The sequence below is a fragment of the Hyaena hyaena genome, unplaced genomic scaffold (assembly GCF_003009895.1).
Source record: "Hyaena hyaena isolate Hyena2069 unplaced genomic scaffold, ASM300989v1 scaffold_1167, whole genome shotgun sequence".
NCBI classification, from domain to species: Eukaryota; Metazoa; Chordata; class Mammalia; order Carnivora; family Hyaenidae; genus Hyaena; species Hyaena hyaena.
The window spans coordinates 29,633-56,079 of record NW_024081799.1 but is presented as its reverse complement, the minus strand read 5'-3'; the positions used below and the strand labels follow the sequence as shown (position 1 = coordinate 56,079).

The window sequence follows — 26,447 nt, the reverse complement described above, 5'->3', positions numbered from 1 at the left end:
CACAAAAAAAAAAAAAAAAAAAAAAAAAAAAAAAAAAACCATAAGGCATTTGCAGAAGGAAGAAAGAATGGGGTAAATTATAGTAATGAACAGAGGCTGGCACTACCACAAGGCCAGGACAGCCATTGCTGCAAAGTCAGGGTTGATCTCCCGGCCAGGAATTGTTGCTGTGAGGCTGAGGCCAATTCTGTGTGGCCCCCACTTGGCCAGACCTAGGCCTAGAACTAAAATAGCTGTACCTCAGGCTTTTTCACTTTTGGCACTATTGGCAATTTGGGCTGGATAATTCTTTGTTGTAGGGGGCTTCCCTGAGGACATGTTTATGTTTAGCAACAGCCCCCCACCCCCAGTTACGATAATCAAAAACATCTCTAGACATCACCAAGAGTCTGCTGGGGGGCAAGAGCACTGCCACCATACCTCCTTAGACTAAAATAGTTTCCAGAAGAGTGGGCAGAATATGTAAGTCAAACATGTAAAATACTACAGTCAACACTCAGAACATTAAAGATCTTTTTAATCCTAAAGAGAAAAGCCTTTGGGTCATTTACTAAATGAAGAATGAATTTGATAGTGCCTATTTCATTAGCAAGGCTGGATGCAAAAAGAATATGGCAGTAGGTTCAAACTGCTATGGAGCAACAACTTTGAACCTAGATCTCTCTCTCCAAGGTATCATTCAAGGTTGAAGGCATAATAAATGCATCTTCAGACTTGCAACAACTGGGGACTTTTTTTTTTTATTATTAATCATGGCCCATATCTGAAAAGGACACTAAAGAATGTACCCAGCACGAGAAAAATGAACCGAGAAAAACGTTGTCATTTTTTTTAATGTTTTATTTATTTCTGGGAGAGAGAGAGAGAGACAGCGTGAGCAGGGGAGGGTCAGAGAGAGAGGGAGTCACAGACTGAAACAGGCTCCAGGCTCTGAGCTGGCAGTCAGCACAGAGCCCGACCCGGGGCTCGAACCCACGAACCGCGAGATCATGACCTAAGCGAAAGTCGGACGCTTAACCGACTAAGCCACCCAGGCGCCCCAAACGTTGTCATTTTAAGAAAGAAGGGTGAACATATAAATCAGTAAAACATACAGTTAATCTACGTGTATTATTTTCTAATTGCCAAATAATTCAATCGCCTTCATATGTGCAAACTACATCTACTTAGAATATATAATGAAAGAAAAAACATCCTATAGTATTTTCAAAAACTAACTGCAGGAGGAAATATACAAATTCTACATGAATAAAGCTATCATATGAAACTGAGGAACCCAAAAATGAGAACTTGAACTAATAAAAAGCAGACTGTTTTTGGATAAGAAGACTCAAAATCATAAATATATCCATTTTCACCAAGTAATCCATAAATTCAACGTCATTCCAATAACATACCAATAGGTTCTTCCTTGAAGCATCAAAATGATTTTAAAGTCATTGAAGGATAAAAAGCAAGAATATCCAGGAAAAGTCTAAAACAGAAGAAATTAGCGGGTAATCAGTATTATCAAATATTAAAGCATATTATAAAAGCTACAGTGATTAAAACAACATGGTTCTCCAAGGGATACAGGAGTGCTGATGCATAGGGGCACATGTACCCCAATGTTCATAGCAGCACTCTCAACAATAGCCAAAACATGGAAAGGAACCTAGGTGTCCATCAACTGATGAATGGATCAAGAAGATGTGGTTTATTTATACAATGGAATACTACGTGGCAATGAGAAAGAATGAAATCTGGCCATGTGTGGCAACATGGATGGAACTTGAGGGTGTTATGCTGAGTGAAATAAGTCAGGCAGAGAAGGATAGATACCATATGTTTACATGTATAGGAGGATTAGAAAGAACTTAACAGAGGAGAAGAAAGGGAGAAATCGTTGGGGAGAGGGAGGGAGGCAAACCATGAGAGACTCTTGAATGCTGAGAACAAACTGAGGGCTGATGGGGGTGGGGGAAAAGGGAAGGGGGGTGATGGGCATGGAAGAGGGCACTTGTTGGGATGAGCACTGGGTGTTATATGGAAACCAACCTGACAATAAACTATTTAAGAAAAAAAATGTGGTTCTCCTGTGTGGTAGGTCAAAGGAAAAGACTAGAATGTCCCAAAATGAATTCAAACATGTGTGGGAGGTAGCAAATGTTAAAGATGGTGTTCTGATGAGCTGAGAAAGTATGAATTACTCAATAAATGATGTTAAATTACTTGGGGGCCTATCTGAAAAAAAATTAAGCCTTGTCATACTTGACACCAAAATAAATTCCAGATGGACCTCATACTTACATATGGAATATGAAATCACAGACATACATGGAGAAAAAAATAGGACATTTATCTTTGTAATCCTAGTAGAGGGAAGGACCAGATAAGGCCATCAATCAGAAATCATCAATGAAAACAATTATTTTTTAAAAAATAATGGTTATTTTAGAGGTGCCTGGCTGGCTCAGTCAGATGAGCATGCAACTCTTAATCTTGGGGTCATGAGTTTGGGCTCATATAGAGATTAGAGATAAATAAACTTTAAACAAATATATTGACTATGTTATTTTTTTATTTTTTTACAAATAGTTTATTGTCAAATTAGTTTCCACATAACACCCAGTGCTCATCCCCACAAGTGCCCTCCTCCATGCCCATCTCCTCCCATCCCCCCCACATCCATCAGTCCTCAGTTTTTGTCAGCATTCAAGAGTCTCTCATGGTTTACCTCTCTCCCTTTCCCCCACCATTTGTATTGACTATTTTAAACAAAATTATCTTTGTAGCAAAAACACCACAACAAGGTCAAGAGATAAACAAACACACTGGGAGATATTTGGAAATAGAATTCAAATAGTTGACTCCTTATTTTAAAAAAAGTTTCTATATAACAGAAGACCATGTGGGAAGGGAAAGGGGAAAAGTGGTTACCAACAGAGAGGGAGGGAGGCAAACCACAAGAGACTCTTAAATGCAGAGAACAAATTGAGACGGGATAGATGGGTTGGGGAGACGGAAAATGGGTGATGGGCATTGAGTAGAGCACTTGTTGGGATGAGCATTGGCTGTTGTATGTAAGCCAATTTGACAATAAATTATGATGAAAAAAATAACAAGTTTCTACAAATTAAAGAGAAAAATAAATTCTAAGCTCCTAAAAGGAAAACAGGCAAAGGATGTGAATGCAGAAGAACATAAAAAAGAAATTAAAACAGTTCTGGAAAATCTGGAAACTTTAGTCTTGATATAAAAGTACCAATTAAAAACTACAAGACAGGGCCTCCTGGGTGGCTCAGTCATTGAGAATCCAACTCTTGAGTTCTGCTCAGGCCATGATCTCACAGTTCATGAGCCCACATCAGGCTCTGTGCTGACAGGGCAGACCTGCTTGGGATTCTCTCTCTCTCCCTCTTTCTCTGCCCCTCCCCAACTGGTGCTCACATGGGCACATGTGCTCTCTCTCTCGCTCTCGCACTCTCTCTCGCTCTCTCTAGTCTGTCTCTCTCTCATAAAAACTTCAATTTAAAAAACTACAAGATATTACTCTTTTTCACTCAGATTGAAAAATCATTGAATTCAAAAGTAATGGTTTTACTGTTTAGCAGGGGGAAAGTACTATTTATCATACATTGTCATAAAATAGTACAACTTCTATCAAGACCAATCTGAGAAAAGCTCGGAAAATTTTAAATATACAAATCCCTTTATCTAGCAATTCTTCTTTTAGGAATTTATTCTACATAAATGCTCAAACATGTATAAAATGACTTCTGTAGTTAATTGAAGTTTGCTTTATTTCTTTTTAAAAAATGTTTAATGTTTATTTATTTTTGAGAGACAGAGCGCGAATGGGGAAGGGGCAGAGAGAGACACACAGAATCCAAAGCAGGCTCCAGGTTTTCAGCCCGAGCACAGAGACCGACGCAGGGCTCAAACTCATGAACTGCAAGATCATGACTTAAGCCCAAGTCCGATGCTTAACCAACGGAACCACCCAGGTTGCCCCTCTTTTTCTTGTTTTTTAAAGTAGGTTCCATGCCCAACGTGGGGCTTGACTTCATAACCCTGAAATCTAGAGTCACGTACTCTAGCAACAGAGCCAGCTCAGTACCCCAAGTTCACTTTGTTTCTTTTTCTTAAATGTTTTTATTTATTTCTGAGAGAGAGAGAGTGAGACAGGATGAGCAGGGGAGGGTCAGAGAGAGAGAGGGAGCTACAGAACCTGAAACAGGCTCCAGGCTCTGAGCTGTCAACACAGAGCCCGACGTGGGGCTCGAACCCACAAACCTGAGGGTGAGATCATGACCTGAGCTGAAGTCGGACGCTTAACCAACTGAGCCACCCAGGTGCCCCCACTTTATTTCTAAAGCAGAAGACTGCAAAATAGTAGATATCCACCTTACAGGGTTAACTTGATTAACTTGTGGCATATCAGCACATTATAATGCTATGAAGCTATACAGAACCAGAGTTTTCTATATGTATTAACAAGACCAATTCTATATTGCAACAAAGCAACATGTTGAAAAATGCCTCCCTCTTGCTTATACAATTGATACAGATATGTGCTCGTTAATGCATTAAATATCTTTTGAGGTATTCTAAAAAATTGGTAATAGTGTTTGGCTCTAAGGAAGGACAAATGAGCATCAGTGGGACACAATTGAGTAAATGACAGTTTTTGTTTTGTGTGGCTTTTGGACGCTTTTTAAAAGTTTATTTATTTATTTTGAGAGAGAGAGAGAGAGAGCGCACAAGTGAGAAAGGGGCAGAGAATGGGGAGGAGAGAGAAAATCCCAAGCATGCTACCAGTGTAGAGCCTGATGTGGGGGCTTGAACTCATTAACTCATTAACCTGCAAGACCATGACCTGACCCAGAGGTGGTAGCTTAACCAACTGAGCCACCCAGTCGCTTAGCTTTTTTTTCATACAAATGTGATAATTTTGGGTATTTACTGATGTGATTTTGCCCTGTGTGTTTGTTATGTGTGCATGTGTGTGTGTGTGTGTGTGTGTGTGTTAATTTTTGATGTAGCAGTTTTATGACTTACTTTCTTAGTTTTATATGGGGAGTGGGGAAGGATAAGTTTTGAAAAATACAAAAAGTTAAAATATAACATAATAATAAGGCTTTGTCACCTAGGATTTGTAAGTATTAACATTTTTTGATAATTGCTTCAATCTTTTTTCATAAAAGAAGTAAAAGAGTATTTTGCCTTAGCAAAATCTGAATTCCACTTTCTTCTCTTTTCCATCCAATTTCTCTCATCTTTGCCCAGCAGCAAAAGCCATCATGATTTTGGTGGACATCCATTCAAGCTATCTGTTAATAGTTTTACATACATACATGGTGGCGCCATTAGCTCAAGAGTGGTGGAGGATAAAGGAAGTTGTAGTGCAAGGCTCCAGGAAGTCATGTGATTGTGGCATTTATGTTCTGTGGAACAATAATTACAAAAATTGAAGAGTAAAGTGGTTTTTTCCTTTTTTAATTTTAATTTTAATTTTATTTCTGTCTTTATTTTTTAATTAATTAATTTATTTTTAAATTTGCATCTCAGCTAGTTAGCATATAGTGAAACAATTATTTCAGGAGTAGATTCGTTAATGCCCCTTACCCATTTAGCCCATTCCCTCTCCCACAACCCCTTCAGCAATCCTCTTTGTTCTCTGTATTTAAGAGTCTCTTATGTTTTGTCCCCTCCCTGTTTTTGTATTAATTTTGCTTCCCTTGCCTTATGTTCAACTGTTTTGTATCTTAAAGTCTTCATATGAGTGAAATCATATGATATTTGTCTTTCTCTGACTAACAAATTTCAGTTAGCATAACACTCTCTAGTTTCATCCATGTAGTTGCAAATGGCAAGATTTTATACTTTCAGATTAATGAGGAATACTCCATTATATATATATATATATATATCTCACATCTTCTTTATCCATTCACCTATAGATGGACATTTGGGCTCTTTCCATACTTTGGCTATTGATGATAGTGCTGCTATACACATTGGGGTGTATGTGTCCCTTTGAAACAGCATACCTGTATCCCTTGGATAAATACATAGTAGTGCAATTGCTGGGTCATAGGGTAGTTCTATTTTTAATATTTTAAGGAACTTCCATACTGTTCTCCAGAGTGGGCCACCAGTTTGCATTTCCACCAGCAGTGCAAAAGAGATCCTCTTTCTCTGCATCCTTGCCAATATCTGTTGTTGCCTAAGTTGTTAATGTTAGCCATTCTGATAGATGTGAAGTGGTATCTCGTTGTGGTTTTGATTGGTATTTCCCTGATGATGAGTGACATTGAGCATTTTTTCACTTGTCTGTTAGTCATCTGGATGTCTTCTTTAGAAAAGTGTCTATTCATGTCTTTTGCCCATTTCTTGACTGGATTACTTGTTTCTTGGATGTTGAATTTGATAAGTTCTGTATAGATTTTGGATACTAACCCTTCATCTGATATGCCATTTGCAAATATTTTCTCCATTCCATCAACTGCCTTTAGTTTTGCTTAAAATTTAATTTTTAGAGCAATTTAAGATTCATAGCAAAATAGAGGAGAGGGTACAAAGATTTGCCATATACCTCCTGTTGTCACACATGCAGAGCCTCCTCTTTTATCCACATCCTGCACCAGAGTGGTACATTTGTTATAATTAATGAACTTATGTTCTCATCGTAATCACCCAAAGGCTATGGTTTACACAATGGCTCAATCTCGGTGTTGTACAGTCTATAGATCTGGGTAAATGCATAATGACGTGGATCCACCCTTACAGTATTACAACAGAGTATTTTCACTGCCCTACAAAATTCTCTATGCTCTGCCTATTCGTCCCTCTCTTCCCTCCAAAACCTGGCAAATACTGATCTTTTTACTGTCTCCAGAGTTTGCTTTTTCAGAATATCATATAGCTGAAGTCATACAATGGAGTCTTTCAAATTGTTTCTTTTACTTACTAACATGCATTGAAGTTTCCACTGTATCTTTTCATGGCTTGTGAGCTCATTTATTTTCAGTGCTAAATAATGTTCCATTATCTGGATGTAGCATAGTTTATTTGTGCGTTCACTTATGGAAGGACATCTTGGTTTCTTCCAAATTTTGGCAGTTATGAATAAAGCTGCTATAAACATCAGTGGTATCTGAAAGGAAAGAGCTGGAAAAATTAGAAAATCCTCAGAGAAGGTGACGATCATCATCATCATATAATAATTAAACCAATAATGGACAGCCTATCCTGTACCAAATCCTGGGCTTTGTGCTGGTAACATAAATATATAACATAGTTCTTGGTTTAAAGGAGATTGCAATCTACTGGAATAATCAGAGACAAAAAGATACTTATGATTCTATGAAGAGAAATGAGAGAATAATCTATGGGCCATATGGAAACCCCAAAGATTTAGAGTCAGTGAAGATTGGATTTATTCCCAAATGAGGTGACACTTGAAGTGTGTCTCATTACTAATTTTTACATTGAAATTATATCCAACTTGCAGAAAAGTTGTACACACAGTAAAAATAACTTCTTTTTTTTTCTATTCGACAGTAAGTTGCCAACATTATCCTCATCATCCAATAATACTTTATTGTGTTTTACCTACCAACAAGGACATTCTCCTAAATAATCAAAATGCAACCATCAAAATCGGGACACTAACATTATGATTACTATCTAATCCTTATACCTCATTAAAGTTAATTGTCCCAGTAATGTCCTTTATAGCAATATATCCAGTTCCAAATCATAATTTGAATTGAATTTTTACATATCTCTAGTCTCTTTAAATATGGAAGAGACAAAGAAAACCAGTTCAACTAGGGATTTGGGAGGTACCTATGGTACAATAAGATGTCTAGCAAGTAACTGTACATGATAAAAATATTGGCCTCAGCTGAAAATTATAGCTCTTTTTGAGGTACCTGAGGGGCTCACTTGGTTGGGCATCTGACTTCAGCTCAAGTCATGATCTCGTGGTTCACGGGTTCGAGCCCCAGATTGGGCTCTGTGCTGACACCTCAGAGCCTGGAGCCAGCTTCAGATTCTGCATCTCTGCATCTGTCTCTCTGTCCCTCCTCTCTTGTGCTCTGTCTCTCTCTGTCTCTCTATGTCTGTCTCTCTCTATTTCTGAAAAATTAAATAAAAACATTAAAAAAAGAAAAAAGTTATAGCTCTTTTCCAATAAAATGTAATCAAATGAGTGTGTTGATTATCACTGCTAAAACGAATTTTTTTTCTGAAACTTTGTACTGAAGAGGTGAAAGAAAAAGAGGCATACAGCTTCATTTGTGGCAAACTAACTTTCCCCTGAGAACAGTTAGAAAAGGCAGTTATAGTACATAAAACAACTGTTTGAAGGCATAGATGTTCAGCACAAACCCTTTTGCTATTCAAGGAGATGCTAGAAGCTGTAAGTTCTCTCCCAATTGTATGTTGCTGTCCTGGATATAGGGTTTATGATGAGAGCATGTCTCAGCTTTTTCTACTGATAGGGATGTATCTTCTCATTTGGCAGATATACAGCTAGTTTCTAGATTTTCTTTCAGAAGAAAGTGATTCATGAGTTGCTGTAGATTTAGTAAGTTCATGGGAGAGGGTGAATTCAGGAGTCTTCTATGTTGTCCTCTTAGACTGAAACTCCATTTTTTAAAAATTGAATTTTGAGCCCTGAGTTGGGCTCTGTGCTGACATCTCAGAGCCTGGAGCCTGCTTTGGATTCGGTGTCTCCCTCTCTCTCTGACCCTTTCCTGCTCATGTTCTCTCTCTCTCTCTAACACATAAAGAAATATTTTTAAAAATTTTAATTGAGTATTAAATTATTTATTCCCATTCTTTAATTTTTACTGTTGGAGGTATCTAATGCTATAAATTGTGCTCTGATCACTACTTTAAATGTATCCATAGCTTCCATTATCTATTAAGTCCTTGAGCTGTAGTCCGTGCTTTGATCTACACTGATACTTTTAACAAGTATTTGCAGATTTAGGGTTCACTTGGTCTTTTTGGTGATGGTCTTAGATTAACATTATGTCTATCATTAGTTTCCTTCTTCTCCTGTGCAGTTTTTCTCAGTCTGCCTTGGATTGGGGCTGTATGGGGTAGGAATATAAGGGATCACACTCTGGTGTGGGGTGTTTTTGTTTTTACTTATGGTATTATGAATATCTACTGAGGACACAGATGCAAAGGCTTAAACTGTAGCCAATCTGAATCTTGGTTGAATGCTTTGTGATCATCCTAGAGCACAGGAGAATGGAAGGTGTTGCTAGAAGGCCATGTCCCACTGGTCCTTTTCTCTCCCACTGGATGCTGTCACAGGGACAGTTTCTCTTTAGCTCACAGGTTTTGATAATGTCATGGCTTTCTGCCTTAATCCCCACAGCTGCATACTATAAAAACACTTCACTACCCTCTAGAATAGGCTCCTGAGTAATGAGGCATCCCACAACATTGAAGTCACCAGCCTCTTTTGCTTCAGTATTTTTACTGGTTTATGTAAGGATATATCCCTTACCTCACAGGTAGAAGATATAAATGAATGGAGAGACTTCCTATGTTAAAGTGTACAAAGACAGACTAATATAGATATGGCATTTCTTCCCAAATCTATCTATAGATATATGAAACTGCAATCAAAATCCTGGAAGGATTTTTTGTGTGTGTGGCAGTGAAGCAGATTCTAAAATTTCTATGAGAGAGTAAATGACTAAAATTACCAAGAAACTCTCAAAGGAGAAGAATGAACATAAGGTTTATCTTGACAGATACTGAAACTTAATATAACATTATAACATTAACAGAGTATAGCATATGTAAGGACCAACAGATTGACCAATGGCATATGAAGAGATTCTAGAAATGCAGTTGTGTATAGATATACTTAATAATATGCTGGGGGTAGCATGGCAGATCAATGGTGAAAGCGGAACTGTTCAGTACTTGGAGCTGGCAAAATGGTTAACCACATGGAGTAAAATTTAATAGCAGCCCTACAGCAGTGTCTATGGAGATGGATTGAGGATTTCAATGTTAAATACAACATGCAAAACTTTAAAACTTTCAGAAGAAAATGAAGGGAAATCTCGTTGTAACTTTAGAGTAGAGAAGAGTATCTTACTCAAGGTACAAAGAGAACTGGACCACAAAATTAAAATAAGATTGACAATCTTAAAATTTACAACTAACAATTACCATGCTATACCTTCAGAAAAGAGAATATGTAAGCCACAGAATTGGAGACTACATCTGTCATCTGAAATACCTGTGAGCAAAAGAGGAATTGAATTCTACAGTCTATAAGTTACTATGACAAATCAATAAGAAAAAGACAAAAGCCTATAGAAAAATGGGCACACGACACAATGGGTATTTTTTTTTATTTATTTATTTTTTAAATGTTTTATTTATTTCTAGGAGAGAGAGAGACAGCGTGAGCAGGGGAGGGTCAGAGAGAGAGGGAGCCGAGCCGGCAGCCAGCACAGAGCCCGACGCGGGACCCGAACCCACGAACCGCGAGACCATGACCCAAGCGAAAGTCGGACGCCCAACCGACCAAGCCACCCGGGCGCCCCCACAATGGGTATTTTTAGAAGACTAATACAACTTATGGCCAATAAGTATGAGGAAAGACGCTTTGCCAAAATAATAACCAGGGAAATGCATACCATAAAGAGATACCCATTATTGCCTATTTGAGTGAAAAGAAGGAGGATGAGAAAGAAGAGGAGAAAGATGAAGTTTGACAATTAGAGAAATAAGAGGCATTTCTAATATATCGGTGATGGGACTATAGTGAGCCATCTACTCTGAAAAACATTCTAACATTGTATCAGTACTTGCACACTCACATACATCCTGACTCAGCAATTCTACTTCTAGTTGTGCACCCAAGAGGCTCTCTTACAAATACACACCAGAAGACTGAAAATCAATATTCAAGGTAACATGGCTCAAATAGCAGAAAATAACATGTTGCCCCCAAATAATAACAACAAAAACAGATAAATCAGAGATGTGGAGTACAGATGGCATTTCTCCAGTACCTGAATATAGTCATGTGTGAGTCTGGTTCTCAGTCTAGACTTCCGAGTGACATGATCCACTTTTCTTGTTTAAACTAAACTGGTTCTCTTACTTTCAGTTAAATCAGTTTCTATTACATCAGGGAATGTCTAATCAAAATCTAAAACATTAGACTTTAACATATTCAATGACTAAAAATATCAAAGTATTCCCATCAACACCCGTGCATGCTTTGATGACAAATTTCAAGATGGCACTGATATGAAGGAGGTTTGAACATACTCATCCCACAATTGCAAAAAAGCTAGAATTAAACAACCTGAAAGGGCATATCTCTGTTGCTTATTTACCAAATTCCCAACAGCCCAACTCCTGGGGATCCATGAGAAAAGTCTGTCTTTTAACCAGGAAAAATCTGAAAAGATAAAAATCACATTCTTAATTTGCCACAAGAGAGACCCTCCCCCCACTGAACTAATGCATAGTTTATCAAAAGTGTGCTTAGACTTAACCCCATTTTCCCAGTAGAAATATTGTTAGATATTGTGATTAGATTCCTAGGTCAGATACAGACTGCAATCCTAAGCCATTTCATGCTTGATGCTGCTGGAACACACTGTACCCAGAATGAAAATAATAGGAAAAATTCATGAGGTCATTGAATACATTACCATGTGATTGGGTTCATTTTAAAGGCAAGGAAAATTAAAAAATAAGATGGCTAGTGAAGGACAGCTGAGTTTTGTGACGATTCCAAGGGAGAACCTTGCATTTTCAGAGATTTTAAAGTTGCTAGTGTGATCTAACTTCATTTGGGACTTCCCTTTTCTAAAATCACATATACTAGCAGCACTATTCATTTTTTTAAAAAAATTACTCCACTTTAGGGTTACATTTTGACACATAAGTGGAACAACAGAAGAGAAAGACGGAAGAGGTTTTAACATAAATAAATGGAGAAATGTAAAGAAAGATGAAAGAACAGGTAAATTAAAGAGGCAAGTTTCCTCACCGTAAGAATGACCTGTTATTGAAAGTGAGCTCAGAAAAAAAAAAAAAGGTTTCAACAGGCTTTTTCATTGGGAGTGAATAAAGAGGTGGTAGGGAGGAAAACTAGGGTTAACTGGATTTTTGCACAAGACTGTGCTACTAAGAGAACATTCCATATTTTGTAGGGAATAGCGATCTTCTAAGTAGGTAGAAGAAAAGAAGAGAACAACTGATTGTATCCACCAGACACTTGTATATTAGGTGTTGAGATGTGAAGACTATGATTTCACCCCAAATCCCAAATAAAAACCTGTCTGCCATCCTAGCCAAATGTATCTTCATTCCTAATCTCCCTTCCTCACCTGGGTTAGCAGGCAACATTGTGGAAGTCCATTCCTCCGTGGTAAACTGCCTCACTTGGTTGTCTTTCATTTGACAGGATTCTGGCTCTTTAGCAAACACCACACAACAGAATGGCGCTATTTTGAGTGCACAAACATATCCACAAATATTTCCTTCATCATATATTTCGAGGAATTTGCATGAGTAATTTATCTCCTTCTTCTCCCTACAAAAGTGATAGATAGGCAACTCCCTAATGTATTTTTTTATCTCTGTTTCTAACCAGTTAAAATCTTCCACTCTTGTTTTAAAGCCAATTACTTCTTTTTCTTCATTTAAAACAATAAACAAATATCCCCCATCAGTATTTGCAAAAGCAGAAACATAATGAGGGAGGATCTCTTTAACGCGTTGTAAGCACTTTCCTGTTGAGAAGGCTTTCATTTCATCATGTGTGGATTCAGTAAAGGGAACTTTTTCTCTGTACCTAAGTTGTGTCCTGTTAAAAAAGGCATCAGCCAAGCCCTTTATGTCACTCTTTTTTTGTACATCTGCCTGTGGAAGCAATTTAGGTCCAGATAATCTTCTTCCAGTTTTGCTGTTGGCCTTGAGGATCTCCAGTGTATCAGTGACACGCATCATATTTGTACATGTTACATCCGTTCTGTACATCTTGGTCTTCAAGGTGACAATCTGTAAACCAGAGGTTTCTGAGCTCCATGAGTTGACAAAAATGTGAAAGTATTTACCTTGCTGTATAAAGGTTAAGTAGTTAGGAACAGATGGAAAAATATTTACAAAAGATTTTTCCAAATCTTGTCCTATTCCATCTCGTTGGTAACTATAGTTTTCATTCTCAATTTCAGCCTTGATTATTCCCCCTATAGAATCCAGCAAAGTAATCACAGCTTTTAAGATGTTTTCATTCTGCTTTTTTCGCAGTTGACAATCTTTCATTTCGTTTCTGTTCTTCACCTCAAGAGTCTTCCCACATTTAAAACCAGCCCAGCAGAGTTAATTTCCAAATAAACATTACTGCTCATTTTCCCAGTAGCCATTCAATTTCCAAGCAGAAATCCTTTCCTGGAAAACAAAAGAGCCATGAGTGTAAAACCTGAACACAAGAGACAGCAAATTTTGTATGCTGAGGTTAAGCCAGTTCAATCTTTTGCTGTATATATTCCACTAGATGCTACAGAAAAGAATAGGATGAAAACTTTTTTGTGGACAGATTTTGAGCTAAGAGTATAAGAATTTCTCCTCCTGTGAAATTTTCAATATTTGTTTGTAGGTAACACTTTTAAAAATAATCTCTACCCCCAATGTGAGGCTTAAACTCACAATCTCGAGATCAAGAGACACATGTTCTACCAACTGAACCAGTCAGATGCTTAAAATTTTCAATTTTTTGCCATAGTTTTATATGACCCTCTTCTAATTGTTTTTGTTTCGTCTTCATCTGTGTTTTTATCCCTTTTTGAACCCCTTATTTTCTTTCTCATTCTTTTCAATAAGCCCCTGTGGGGAGCTTATTTATGTTTTTGATCTTCTCAGTGAAACAAATTTTATATATTACTTATACTTTTATTTTTAATTGATTCCAACTTTTACCTTAATTTCCTCATTTTAGTGGGGAATCTTTCAGGAAAATTCACAGTTAGGGTCTAAAGACATCCAGCCTTCTGCCATGTTAATAAAATTTCCATCTTGCAAGGATGAATTATATTCACAAATTTTGGCCAATTGATCTTAAGCAAGGTGGGCCAAGTTACTGTACTCTCTTCCTATCAGATATCCATATTTTCAGTGAGGTAAAATTCTTCTATACCAGATGTCTGCTTTAGTATAAGTGTCCCCAATCCATTAGTTCTGTCCCTTTAAAGTCTACTGGGGTCACAGCTTTGCTATACATGGCTTAGAGATAGTTGAGAGTAAGTGTATCACAGGCAGGAATCACTACACTAGACTAGGAAACATCATAAATGGGTCAGAATATTTTTGTCTCCTGTTGCTGGACCAGTATCCTGCAGAGGCTCAGCCTATCTGCTGTGAATGTCAACTCTGTTTCTATAAATTCCTGGTCCTATGAAAACAACAGTTATGAATTGAATATTTGGGACCCTCCACAATTCATTTAACCCTAATTAAAACTCCAGCTCTTATCATAGAGCTGTCTATTTTTCTCAGAATTCTATTAAATATTTGGTTTATATGTTTACGGGCTCTGATATTTGATGTGCAAATGTTTACAGGTATTACATCTTTTTAGTGAACTCCTCCTTTTCTCATTATATAACGTCTTCATCCCTTATAACCACTTTTGATTTATTATTTTTTTAAACTCTCAAGTTTTATTTATTTTTATTTTTAACTTTTACAAATAGTTTATTGTCAAGTTGATTTCCATGTAACACCCAGTGCTCATCTCCACAAGTGCCCTCCTCCATGCCCATCTCCCCCCTCCCCCCACACACCCATCAGTCCTCAGTTTGTTCTCAGTATTCAAGAGCCTTTCATGGTTTGCCTCTCTCCCTCTCCCCCACTATTTCCCCCCTTTTTCTCCCCATTGGTCTTCCGTTAAGTTCCTCCTAATCCTCCTATATGTGCAAACGTATGGTATTTGTCCTTCTCTGCCTGACTTATTTTGCTCAGCCTAACACCCTCAAGGTCCATCCATGTTGCTATACATGGCCAGATTTCATTGTTTCTCATTGCCATGTAGTATTCCATCGTATAGATAAGCCACATCTTCTTGATCCATTCGTCTGTTGATGGACACCTAAGCTCTTTCCATGTTTTGGCTATTGTTGAGAGTGCTGCTATGAACATTGGGGTACATGTGCTCCTATGCATCAGTACTCCTGTATCCCTTGGGTAAATTCCTAGCATTGCTATTGCTGGGTCATAGGGGAGTTCTATTGTTAACTTTTTGAGGAACCTCCACACTGTTTTCCAAAGGGGCTGCACCAGTTTACATTCCCACCAACAGTGTAGGAGGGTGCCCATTTCTCCACATCCTCGCCAGCATCTAGAGTCCTCTGATTTGCTCATATTAGCTAACCACTTTTGATTTAAAGTTTAATTTTGTTTGATATTAGTGTAGCAACCTCTGTTCTCTTTTGGTTACTAGTTGAATAGAAGAACTTTTTCCATCTTCTACCTCCATCTTAATGATGTCCTTAGACCCAATGTGAGTCTTTTGATACAAATGGCCAACATCATGTAGGAAAAACCAAAGTGAGATAAAACCTCACATCTACCAGAATGGCTAAAATTAAAAAGACGAGAAATAACAAGTATTGGCAAGGATGTAGAAAAAGACAATCCGTCGTGCACTGTTGGTCAGACTATAACTTGGTACAACCACTGTGGAAAACAATATAGCAGTTCCTCAAAAAAATGAAAAAAATAGGGGCACCTGGGTGGCTCAGTCGGTTAAGCGTCCAACTTCAGCTCAGGTCATGATCTCATGGTTCGTGGGTTCAAGCCCTGCATTAGGCTCTGTGCTGACAGCTAGCTCAGAGCCTGGAGCCTGTTTCAGATTCTGTATCTCCCTCTGTCTCTGACCCTCCCCTGTTCATGCTGTCTCTCTCTCTCTCTCTCTCTCTCTCTCAGAAATAAATAAAAAAACATAAAAAATAAAATAAAATAAAAATAAAAAAACAAAAATACCACATGACACAGTAATTCTACTATTGGGTATCTACCTAAAGAAAGCAAAAACACCAATTTGAAAAGATATATGCACTCTTATGTTTATTGCAGTGTTATTTATAATAGCTGAGATATGGACATAACCTACGTGACCACTGAGAGAAAAAAAGATAAAGAAGATGTGGTACACACACACACACACACACACACACACTGGAATATTACTCAGCCATAAAAAGGATGAGATTGAGTAATTTGTGATAACATGGATGGACCTAGAAATTATTTCATTAAGTGAAATAAGTTAGACTGAGAAAGAGAAACACTGTATTATTTAATTTTTATGTGGAATCTGAAAGAAAGAAAGAAAGAAAGAAAGAAAGAAAGAAAGAAAGAAAGAAAGAAAGAAAGAGAGGGAGGGAGGGAGGCGGGAAGGAAAGAAGGAAGGAAGGAAGAGAGGAAGAGAGAAATAGAGTGAGCAAAATCATACCTGTAAATACAGGGAAAAAAAACAACCCTGATGATTGCCAGAGATAAGGGAGTTCGGAGAATTGGTAAAACCGGTGAAGGGGAGTGGGAGATTCAGGTTTCCAGTATGGAATGAATAAGTCATGGGAATAAAAGGCATAGCATAAGGAATACAGTCAATGGTATGTATGTTACAGATGGTAGTTACATGTGCAGTGAGCAAAGCATAATGTAGAAACTTGTCAAATCATTATGTTGTTGTATACCTGAAAGAAATGTACTATGTATGTCAGTTACCCTCAATAAAACAAATTTAATGACAATAATGTAAAATAAATAAAGTGAGTCTTTTTTAAACAGCACATCAATGAATCCCGGTCTTTAAAATCTATTCTGTTAATCTATGTCCTTTGCTTGCCCTGGGTAATTTACGCTGAAGGTCGTTACAGATAGTGAAGGACTTCCTACTGCTATTTTGTTGTGTTGTCTGTACGTGTTCTAGCTTTTTTTTTTTTTTTTATCCCTCATTTCCTTGCTTACTGCCTTCCTTTGTGTTTATCTAACTTTCCCACAGTTTACCTTAGGGTTCATTCTTACTGTGGTACTTTCCGGCTGTCTGGACAAATGTATAATAACACATATCCATCATTATGCTATCACACAGAGTGGTTTCACTGCCCTAAATATCCTCTGTAGTCTGCCTATTCTTCTAGTCCCAACCCCCAATCCCTGACAACTACTGAGCTTTTTGCTATCTCCGTAGTTTTGCTTTTTCTAGAGTGTCATATACTTGGAGTCACACAGTACATAACCTTTTTAAATTGGCTGCTTTCACTCAATAATATGCATTTATGTGCACTTAAGAGTCCTCTGGAAGGACATCATGATTGCTTCCAAATTTTGGCAATTATGAATAGAGCTGCTAAAACATCCATGAGCAGGTTTTGTATGAATATAAGAGTTCATCTCCTTTGGGTAAATACCAAGAATCAAGATTGCTGGATTATATGATAAGAGAATGTTTAGTTTTATAAGAAACTGCCAAACTGTCTTGCAATGTGGCTATCCCATTTTACATTCCACCAGCAATGAATAAGAGTTCCTGTTGCTCCATATCGTTGTCAACATTTGATGTTGTCAGTGTTCTGGATTTGAGCCATTCTAGTAGGTATGTAGTGTTATCCCATTGCATTAATTTCCATTTCACTGATGACATATCATGTAGAACATATTTTCTTTTTTTTTTTCCTTGTATTTTATCTTGACCACTGATAGTTCTTTTTTTTTTTTTTTACAAATAGTTTATTGTCAAATTAGTTTCCACATAACACTCAGTGCTCATCCCCATGAGTGTCCTCCTCTATGCCCATCCCCCCCTCCCCCCCACATCCATCAGTCCTCAGTTTTTGTCAGCATTCAAGAGTCTCTCATGGTTTGCCTCTCTCCCTTTCCCCCACCATTTCCCCCCTTCTTCTCCCCCTTGGTCCTCCGTCAAGTTCCTCCTAATCCTCCTATACGTGCAAACATATGATATTTGTCCTTCTCTGCCTGACTTATTTCGCTCAGCATAACGCCCTCAAGGTCCATCCATGTTGCTACACATGGCCAGATTTCATTGTTTCTCATTGCCATGTAGTATTCCATCGTATAGATAAACCACATCTTCTTGATCCATTCATCTGTTGATGGACACTTAGGCTCTTTCCATGTTTTAGCTATTGTGGAGAGTGCTGCTATATCATGTAGAACATATTTTCGTATGCATATTTGCCATCTGTATATCTTCTTTAGTGAGATATTTGTTAGTCTTCAGCTCATTTGAAAATAATTTTTAATGTTTCTTTATTTTGAAGAGATGGGGGAAGGACAGAAAGAGAGTGAGGGAGATACATAATCTGAAGCAGGCTCCAGTCTCTGAGCTGTCAGCATGTAGTGCGATGTGGGGCTTGAACTCGCAAACCACAAGATCATGACCTGGGCCAAAGTCGGACACCTAACTAACTGAACCACCCAGGTGCCTCGTCAGCTCATTTTTTAATGGGGTTGTTTGTTTTCTCATTATTGAGTTTTAAGAGTTCTTTGTATATTTTAGATAACAGTACTTTATCAGATATGTTTTTTGCAAACATTTTCTCCCAGTCTATGCCTTGTTTTCTCTTTCTCTTGACATCATCTTTTGCAAAGCAGTTTTTACTTTTAATGAAGTCAAGCTTCTCAATTCCATATTTTGTGGAGCATGCCCTTGGTGTTGTAGCTAAAAGGTAATCACCATACCCAAGGTCATCTAAGTTTTCTCTTAAATTATTTTCTAGGAGTTCCATCGTTTTGAATTTTACATTTATGTCTGTGAACAATTTTGAGTTAATTTTTATGAAGTGTGTAAGGTCTTTGTCTAGATCCATTTTAGGGGGGATGTGGATGTCTTGTAGTTCTAACACCATTTGTTGAAAAGAGTATCTTTGCTCCATTGGATTGCCTTTATTCATCTGCCAAAGATCAGTTGATCATATTTGTGTGGGTCTCTGTTCCATTCCATTGATCTATTTCTATTCTTTGACCACTACCATACTGCTTTCATAGCTGTATCGTTATTAAACCTATAATACTTTTTTGAAGTCATGTAGCATCAGTCCTCCAACATTGTTCTTCCCCTTTAGTGTTGTGTTGGCCATTGTAGGTCATTAGCCTCTCCAGACAAACTTTAGAAATGGCTTGTAGACATCCACAAAATATTTTTCGGGGATTTTGATTGAGATTGCATTGAATCTACAGATCAAGTTGGGAAGAACTGAGATTTTGACAACAGTGAGTCTTTCTATCCATGAACCTGGAATATCTCCGTGTTTTTTGTTTTTTTTTAGCACTTTGATTTCTTTCATCAGAGTTTGTAGTGGGCTTTGTATAGATCTTTTACATATTTTTGTAGATTTATACCTAAATATTTCATTTTGGGGAGGTGCTAATGTAAATGGTATTATGTTTTTAATTTCAAATTCCACTTGTTCATTGTTTTATATAGGAAAGTGATTAACTTTTGCATCTTAAGCATGTATCCTACAACCTTACTCTATTGCTTATTAGTTCCTGGAGTTTGGCTTTGTTTTATTATCAATTTCTTTGGATTTTCTATATAGATGATTGTGTTGTCTTTGGACAAAATTTAGTTTTTTCCTTCCCAATGTGTATACCTTTTATCCTCTTTTCCTATCTTATTAAATTAGCAAAGACTTATTGTACAAGGTTGAAAAGAAGTGGTGAGAAGGACATCTTTGCCTCATATTTGATCTTAGTGGAAAAGCTTCATTTTCTCACCATTAAATATAATGTTAATTGTAAGTTTTTTGTAGATATTCCTTATCAAGTTGAGGAAATGCCCCTCGGTTCCTAGTTTACTTTTTATCATGAATAGGTGTTGGGTTTTGCCAAATATTTTTCTGGATCTCTAGCTCTTTGTCCATTTTTTTCACTCTTAGCTTTTGGAGTATATTTATGAACTGTCTAAAGCCCTCATCTAGTATGTCTAATGTCTGGGATTCTCAGGGACAGGTTCTGCCATTTTTTTCCTTCTTTTGCATTGGCCATGATTTCCTGTTTCTTCTTATGCCTTGTGAGATTTTTTTTTTTTAAATCAGGCATCTGAAAAAATGGCTACCTCTCCCAATCTTTGTATTCTCGTTCTATGCCAGAGAAGTCCTTCATTGATTGGCTGGGCATGCCCTGAGCATAGGGAATCAGCCTCACATGGGGAAGCTTAAGGTCTTTTCAAGTCTTTCCTGAACATGAGTCCTGTCTGTGCCTTACACAATTCCTCCATATACAAGAGCTGGTTTTGAATGTCTTTATTTCTCAGCACAGGTCCCTCTCCAGGCTTCACATGCCTCTGGCATGTTTCCCGCTGTAATTTTTTTAAATAAATATCTGCAAATCTGTAATCTCCCTGAAGCCTTTATGAGCAGTGGTTACCACTTTTCCCCACCTGAGAACTGAATTGGACAGTACAGTGAGTAACCCCTCTGCACCCAGACAGATTAGAACACGATAAATAAGATCTGTTCTGCCACCTCCAGTTCAAGGGAGGGAACAGAGCTGCTACCTCTTCCAGACCAAAACCTTGCCACACTGGGGGGGGGGAGGGGGTGGGAACTGAAGTAAAGGCAAGTAAAAAAGTCATATGTAATTATTTTTGTTAAATAATGATTAGCTATTCTTTAAAAACCTTAACTGTTGCATAACCTCACATATATTATTAATATACCATTACCTAACTATTCCCCTACAGCTAGGAATTGAAGTTGCCTTCAATTGTTCATTTTAAATACCAGCATCTTGGATCACTTATACTGAGGCTTGGATAGGTTAATCACATCTTCTACTTTCAGTGAGTGTGAGAGTCCTCTGGCAAAGTACTTCAGCTTTGTATACACAAATGGTTCAAACAGATGTAAAGGTTAGGGAATGGGGGCCACAACAAGCAGACAGAAAAGAAACTTCACCTTGGCCTCTTTTTGCTAGGAATGGAGCCCTGTATGGAAAAAATCATACTGTGAGGAATGAGTCGGTTCTGTGGAAATAAAGGCTGAGACTAAAACATGAAGTTATACTTGATCTTAGATACACATTTAAGCATATAAAGCACACACACAAACACACACAGAGTTTCTAAAAGTTGGGTTACTGGACTAAGGGATGAAATATTTAAAGATCTTGATACATATGGTCAAATAGTTTTGGGAAGAATAGCATCTGATTTTTCTCTAGTAACTTTATCTTGAAAAGGATTACAAGGCTCTACTCTGTATCTTTTGGGAATAGGAGGCTATGGTTCCAAGTATATTAGAAGGAAGCACCATTTCTTCAGAGTTGCCTGAAACCTCAGAGCTGAGTCACAAGGAAGCTACCTTCTTAAGAAATCTGGGGACCTAGTCATTCATTCAAATAGGCCTCTTGGGCCTGGATGCCTAGAAGAAAGCTTTTGAGCAGGATCCTGAGGAATCCTGGGAGGCCCATCCTAAAGAGAAACTAACAGAAATTTCTACTTCTGATTGATGAACAACAATGAATCTAGGTAAGCACAGTCGTTTAAATTTAAAACTTGACAATAACCTTGGGCTCAGGGGTGACGCAGTTGGTTTCGCTTTCCACTCCTGATTTCAGCTCAGGTCATGATCTCATGGTTCATGAGATCTAGCCCCACATTGGGCTCTGTGCTGACAGCATGGAGCCTCCTTGGGATTCTCTCTCTCCCTCCATCTATCCCCCTCCCCCACTCATGCTTGCTCTCCCAAAATACATAAAAACTTAAATAAATAAGTAATTATAAATCTAAATAATAGCCTTAATGTTGCCTATTTATGCAAAAAAGCAGATGTATATACCTGCCATGCTATGCTTTGTCCATGGTGTTATAGCACAATTAATGTTCTTTAGATCCAATTTCTTTTGTATTCAGGAATATTTTATATTTTCAAGGTATTTAGAATTTTTAAATTAGAAATATAAAGGCAAAGGGATTATCTATCAGGTTCCAAAGTACCCAGGAGTTAAATCATTCACATCTGCCTTTTATAAAGCAAAACCAAACCTTGAATCACATTGCTATTTAAGCTCTCTTACAATAAGGAATTAAGACCAAGATATACCAGAGTACAAAAACCAGAAATACTGAGCATGAAAATAATTTATTAGACATCTGGTTTATTCAAACATTAGGCCTACTGAAGACAGCATTAACAGAGCTCATGGAGTAGGGGGAAAAAATAAAAAAACAAAACAACCCGTCCAGCACCTGCTTCATTGCAAATTTCCTGGGTACAAAATATATGCATTCTGTACCACAGTCTCACCCTAAAGCATCCATACGTGTTTGATGCTGATTAACTTGAATGGGAGATGAGAAATGTTCTACACATCAATCTGGCAAGCAGCATTAGTGATGCAACTTTCAGAAACATTCTTAGGCACAAGAAATAGCACTGCCTGCAGTGAGATTCTTTGATAATCAAAGAAAAGTATATCACTAAATATATTCTTACAAATAAGAAAGAAAATACAAGCACTTTTGCCAATGGACTTCTTTACATATCAGGAGATATCACAATGAGATCTTCTATGACATTAAAACGAATGTTATACTCAACTTTTGAACAATTCTGAAGTTATACGGTAGTATTAAAAATTACAGGAAAAAACTGATTTAATCTAAATGGAATTTAGGGAAGAAATTCAGGACAAATATAGAAGAGCAGCTGCACTTTTTTGGTTAACTCATTTTAAAAATGTCAAACATTTTCAGTCAAATTTTATTAAAAAAAGAAAAAGCAAATAAACTCAAAATGGATTAAGGACCTGAATGTGAGACAGGAAACCATCAAAACCCTAGAGGAGAAAGCAGGAAACAACCTCCTTGACCACAACCTAAGTGTCCATCAACAGACGAATGGATCAAGAAGATGTGGTTTATCTATACCATGGAATACTACATGGCAATGAGAAAGAATGAAATCTGGCCATGTGTAGCAACATGGATGGACCTTGAGGGTGTTATGCTGAGTGAAATAAGTCAGGCAGAGAAGGACAGCTACCATACGTTTGCACGTATAGGAGGATTAGGAGGAACTTAACAGAGGACCATGGGGGAGAAGAAGGGGAGAAATAGTTGGAGAGAGGGAGGGAGGCAAACCATGAGAGACTCTGGAATACCAAGAACAAACTGAGGGCACATGGGGTGGGGGGGAGGGAAGGGGAGTAATGGGCGTGGAGGAGGGCACTTGTGGAGATAAGCACTGGGTGTTATATGGAAACCAACTTGACAACAAACTATTTAAAAAATGTTAAAAATAAATAAATAGACAATTAAACAAAAAAAAAAAAAGGAAAAAATAGCAGCAGCTCACCATGACAAGTCAAGAACCTAATCTAAATAAACACTTGACAATGAAGCACGTCTGAGTATGGAGTGAAAAAAAAGTTTTCCAAAAAAATCATCAAATGGATCCCCTCCAAATACCCAAATAATCACTTTGGTTGGCCTATTGTTAAGTGGAATCATAAAGAACTGAAGATTTATTGCTGTGAAAACAAATCTGTAATATTGTAGTATGAATCTTGGGTATTAAGCATAATCAGCTGAATCAAGTTAAGAAGTTCAAAATCTAATAGGAAATTTGTGTGTGTGAAAGTTGATAAGCCTGATGAACCAAGAGCAACTGAGAGATCTAACTTGTTCGGTGAGACCAAACATTATGTTAAATCTTCATTTTTTAAGGCAATTAAAAATTACAATTTCAATAGCATATAGACCAAACTTAAAAAATTGAAGAAAGCAATTAAAACTACATTCAAAGAGCCATTTTTCCAGCTCAGTTTCAGCACCCCAAGGGGAACAAAAAAATCCATGACTATCACAGATGAAAACAAAATGTCATTGGTATCGTTAATTTTCCCCAAGGACATATAAAATCTATATAGAAACTTGATACTATACTATAACAAATTGTACTTCCACAGTTCTGTTTTAATTACCTTTAAACTGTTTAACATAGTTTTTCTTAAGTTGTAAAAATGTTGTTTTCATACTTCTGAAACTGGTTCTGGTTCTTTTTCACTTCTTTTTATATCAATATCTAATATACTGGTTACCAGTCCAAATCAGAAAAAAAGTCTTGGAAATCTCTTCATTCGGACAACACATTCAGCAGAAGTTACAAATGTGCAAGCAAACCATGAAAGGTACAGCTCCCCTGAAAACACATTTTTGTTGATTGCTTCCTTGTCTGAATAATCTTTACAATGATTCTTTTTTTTTGTTTTGTTTAATGTTTTATTTATTTCTAGGAGAGAGAGAGAGACAGCATGAGCAGGGGAGGGTCAGAGAGAGAGGGAGTCACAGACAAACAGGCTCCAGGCTCTGAGCTGGCAGTCAGCACAGAGCCCGACGCGACGCGGGGCTCGAACCCACCAACCACGAGATCATGACCTAAGCGAAAGTCGGACGCTTAACCGACTAAGCCACCCAGGCACCCCAGTCTTTACCATGATTCTTGATGAAAGACTCTTTCCATCGTGTAAACATCAGTGTGCACAGTCTCACCAGTCTGTAGATTCACGTCCTTGGACAAGAAGGCTGGTTCACAGCTAGTAAAAAGCCAGAGAAGTCCAAGTTTTAATGACTGATAAACCTTATATCAGGAGGAAAGCATTTGTCCTTTTTTGCTACTTAAGAATATGGCAGAAATGTATGCTGCAGCAGCCCAATCAATCTGTATTTTTCCTTTTTTTTTTTTTTTTTTTTTTGTAAACTTGTTTTTTTTTTTTTTTTTTTTTTGGTGACACTTCGAAGAAGCCACTTCTGGGACCGGCTTCCATTGCAGTCTCTAGTGCAGGGCACATAGCTCTCCTCTTCTGTGGCTTTATCCAGGCACTGATTACTGTTCACATGCTGCAGGGTTAATGTCACTGGGTCATACTCCCAAAGGTGGTTGCCTTTTATGTGGTGCCATTTGAGCATTGTGACTGGGCCATTAAGTTCGGAGACATCCAAGCAAAGGTCATCTGTTCTAATTTCTTTGTTGGCAGTATAAGAGAAAACCTGGTTACCTCCCATACCATGACAGTTAAAAATTACAACTTTTTTGTTCTCTTTTCTAGCCATGTTATCTAGACACTGATCTGTTTCTACATTTCTTATCTCTACCAAAGAGAAATAGTGATGTGGAATTTGTGAATCAGGGTAAATATTTTCTAGGTACCAAGGAAAGGTTTGCATTGTAGTTTGTGTCTTAGTCCAAGTCTTGATATATCTCCATAATCTACCTTTGTAACAACTGGACAAATTATGTAGAAGAAATTCTTGAACTCATCCATCCACACTTCTGCATGTTGCCAGTTGTTTTTATTGATAATCTGTCCTATGCCTCTGGGAAACGTGTAAGGTGTGGCTTTCTGAAATACATGCCCAACATGTGAGCAGGTAACAGTCTCCAAAGTTCCTCCACAGTGGCAAATCCTACTGGAAATCTCTAGGTCTTCTCCTCCCCAAATATCCATTCCAGCATCATATGCTCCAGTCTCCTGGGGTTATCTCTGTCTATTGAAGACAGGCCTCCTGTCATTGTAAGTATTCTGATAGGAAGAGTCCGATCACCTTTCCTTCTGTCCATTTGTCTTTGGGGAACGGGATACCAGTGAAAATTGAGCTACCAGTTGAAGCCACCATAGGTCATATCAGAGGCTGCCAAGTACTCAAAAGTATCATTTCTGATCACATCAATGATGGGACATACCACTGTTTTCCTGTCATGTTTGATCCTGGTTAAGAGAGGCTCCAGCCCTCCCACTGTACATTCACAGTGAGCATCTAAGAAGGTGATCATTCAGTTTTTAGACTCAGCAACTCCTTTTAATCTAGCTCTGATCAATCCAGAATGTTGTTCCATTTGAATTACATGAACTGCTACTTTTAATTTTTTTGCATAACTCTCTAGAGGTCTTTTCAAGAAGTTTCTTTGGCATCATGTACTAGAACAATTTTTTCTAGCATGTGTCTTGGTGAGTGATTAATGACACCACGAGCAGTTCACGGAAGTGTGCTCTAAGTCTCAATGTGGAAAACATCAACACATTTGTTGTAGGAAACTTATCTGGATACACCTTTGTTTTACACCCTTCTAACCTAAGATCTGGTAAAGATCTGTTGAGCGCGATCATCTCACTTGCCATTAAATTGAACTGATTGATTTTAAACATCTCTTTCAAATTTTCTTGATCCTCTTTAGGAATGACATCTGGTTTCCCCATTTCTCTATGACCTTCATGAGGCTTTTGTACTGGCTCTAGAACATCCCCAGCAGAAAGTCCTCGCTCCTATTTTCATCACATTCACTGCATTCACTGAAGAAAAGCAGTAGGAACATGTCCAAGAGTGCCCAAATCAAGCAGGTGGCTAGGACGACCTTGCAATACGCAAATTTTCTCAT

General features: G+C 37.7%; 1 protein-coding gene and 1 pseudogene across 1 annotated transcript in view; both read right to left on the bottom strand.

The window, feature by feature from the left end:
• LOC120224381 (schlafen family member 12-like) overlaps window positions 1-13,430 on the bottom strand; it is a 19,331-nt gene extending 5,901 nt beyond the window's left edge. The window contains 3 exon segments of the mRNA XM_039222622.1: window positions 11,339-11,434; window positions 12,372-13,337; window positions 13,340-13,430. Of these exon segments, the coding sequence (XP_039078553.1) occupies window positions 11,339-11,434; window positions 12,372-13,337; window positions 13,340-13,409 (1,132 nt within the window). The 5' untranslated portion in view covers window positions 13,410-13,430.
• On the bottom strand, window positions 13,410-26,447 carry LOC120224380 (annotated as a pseudogene).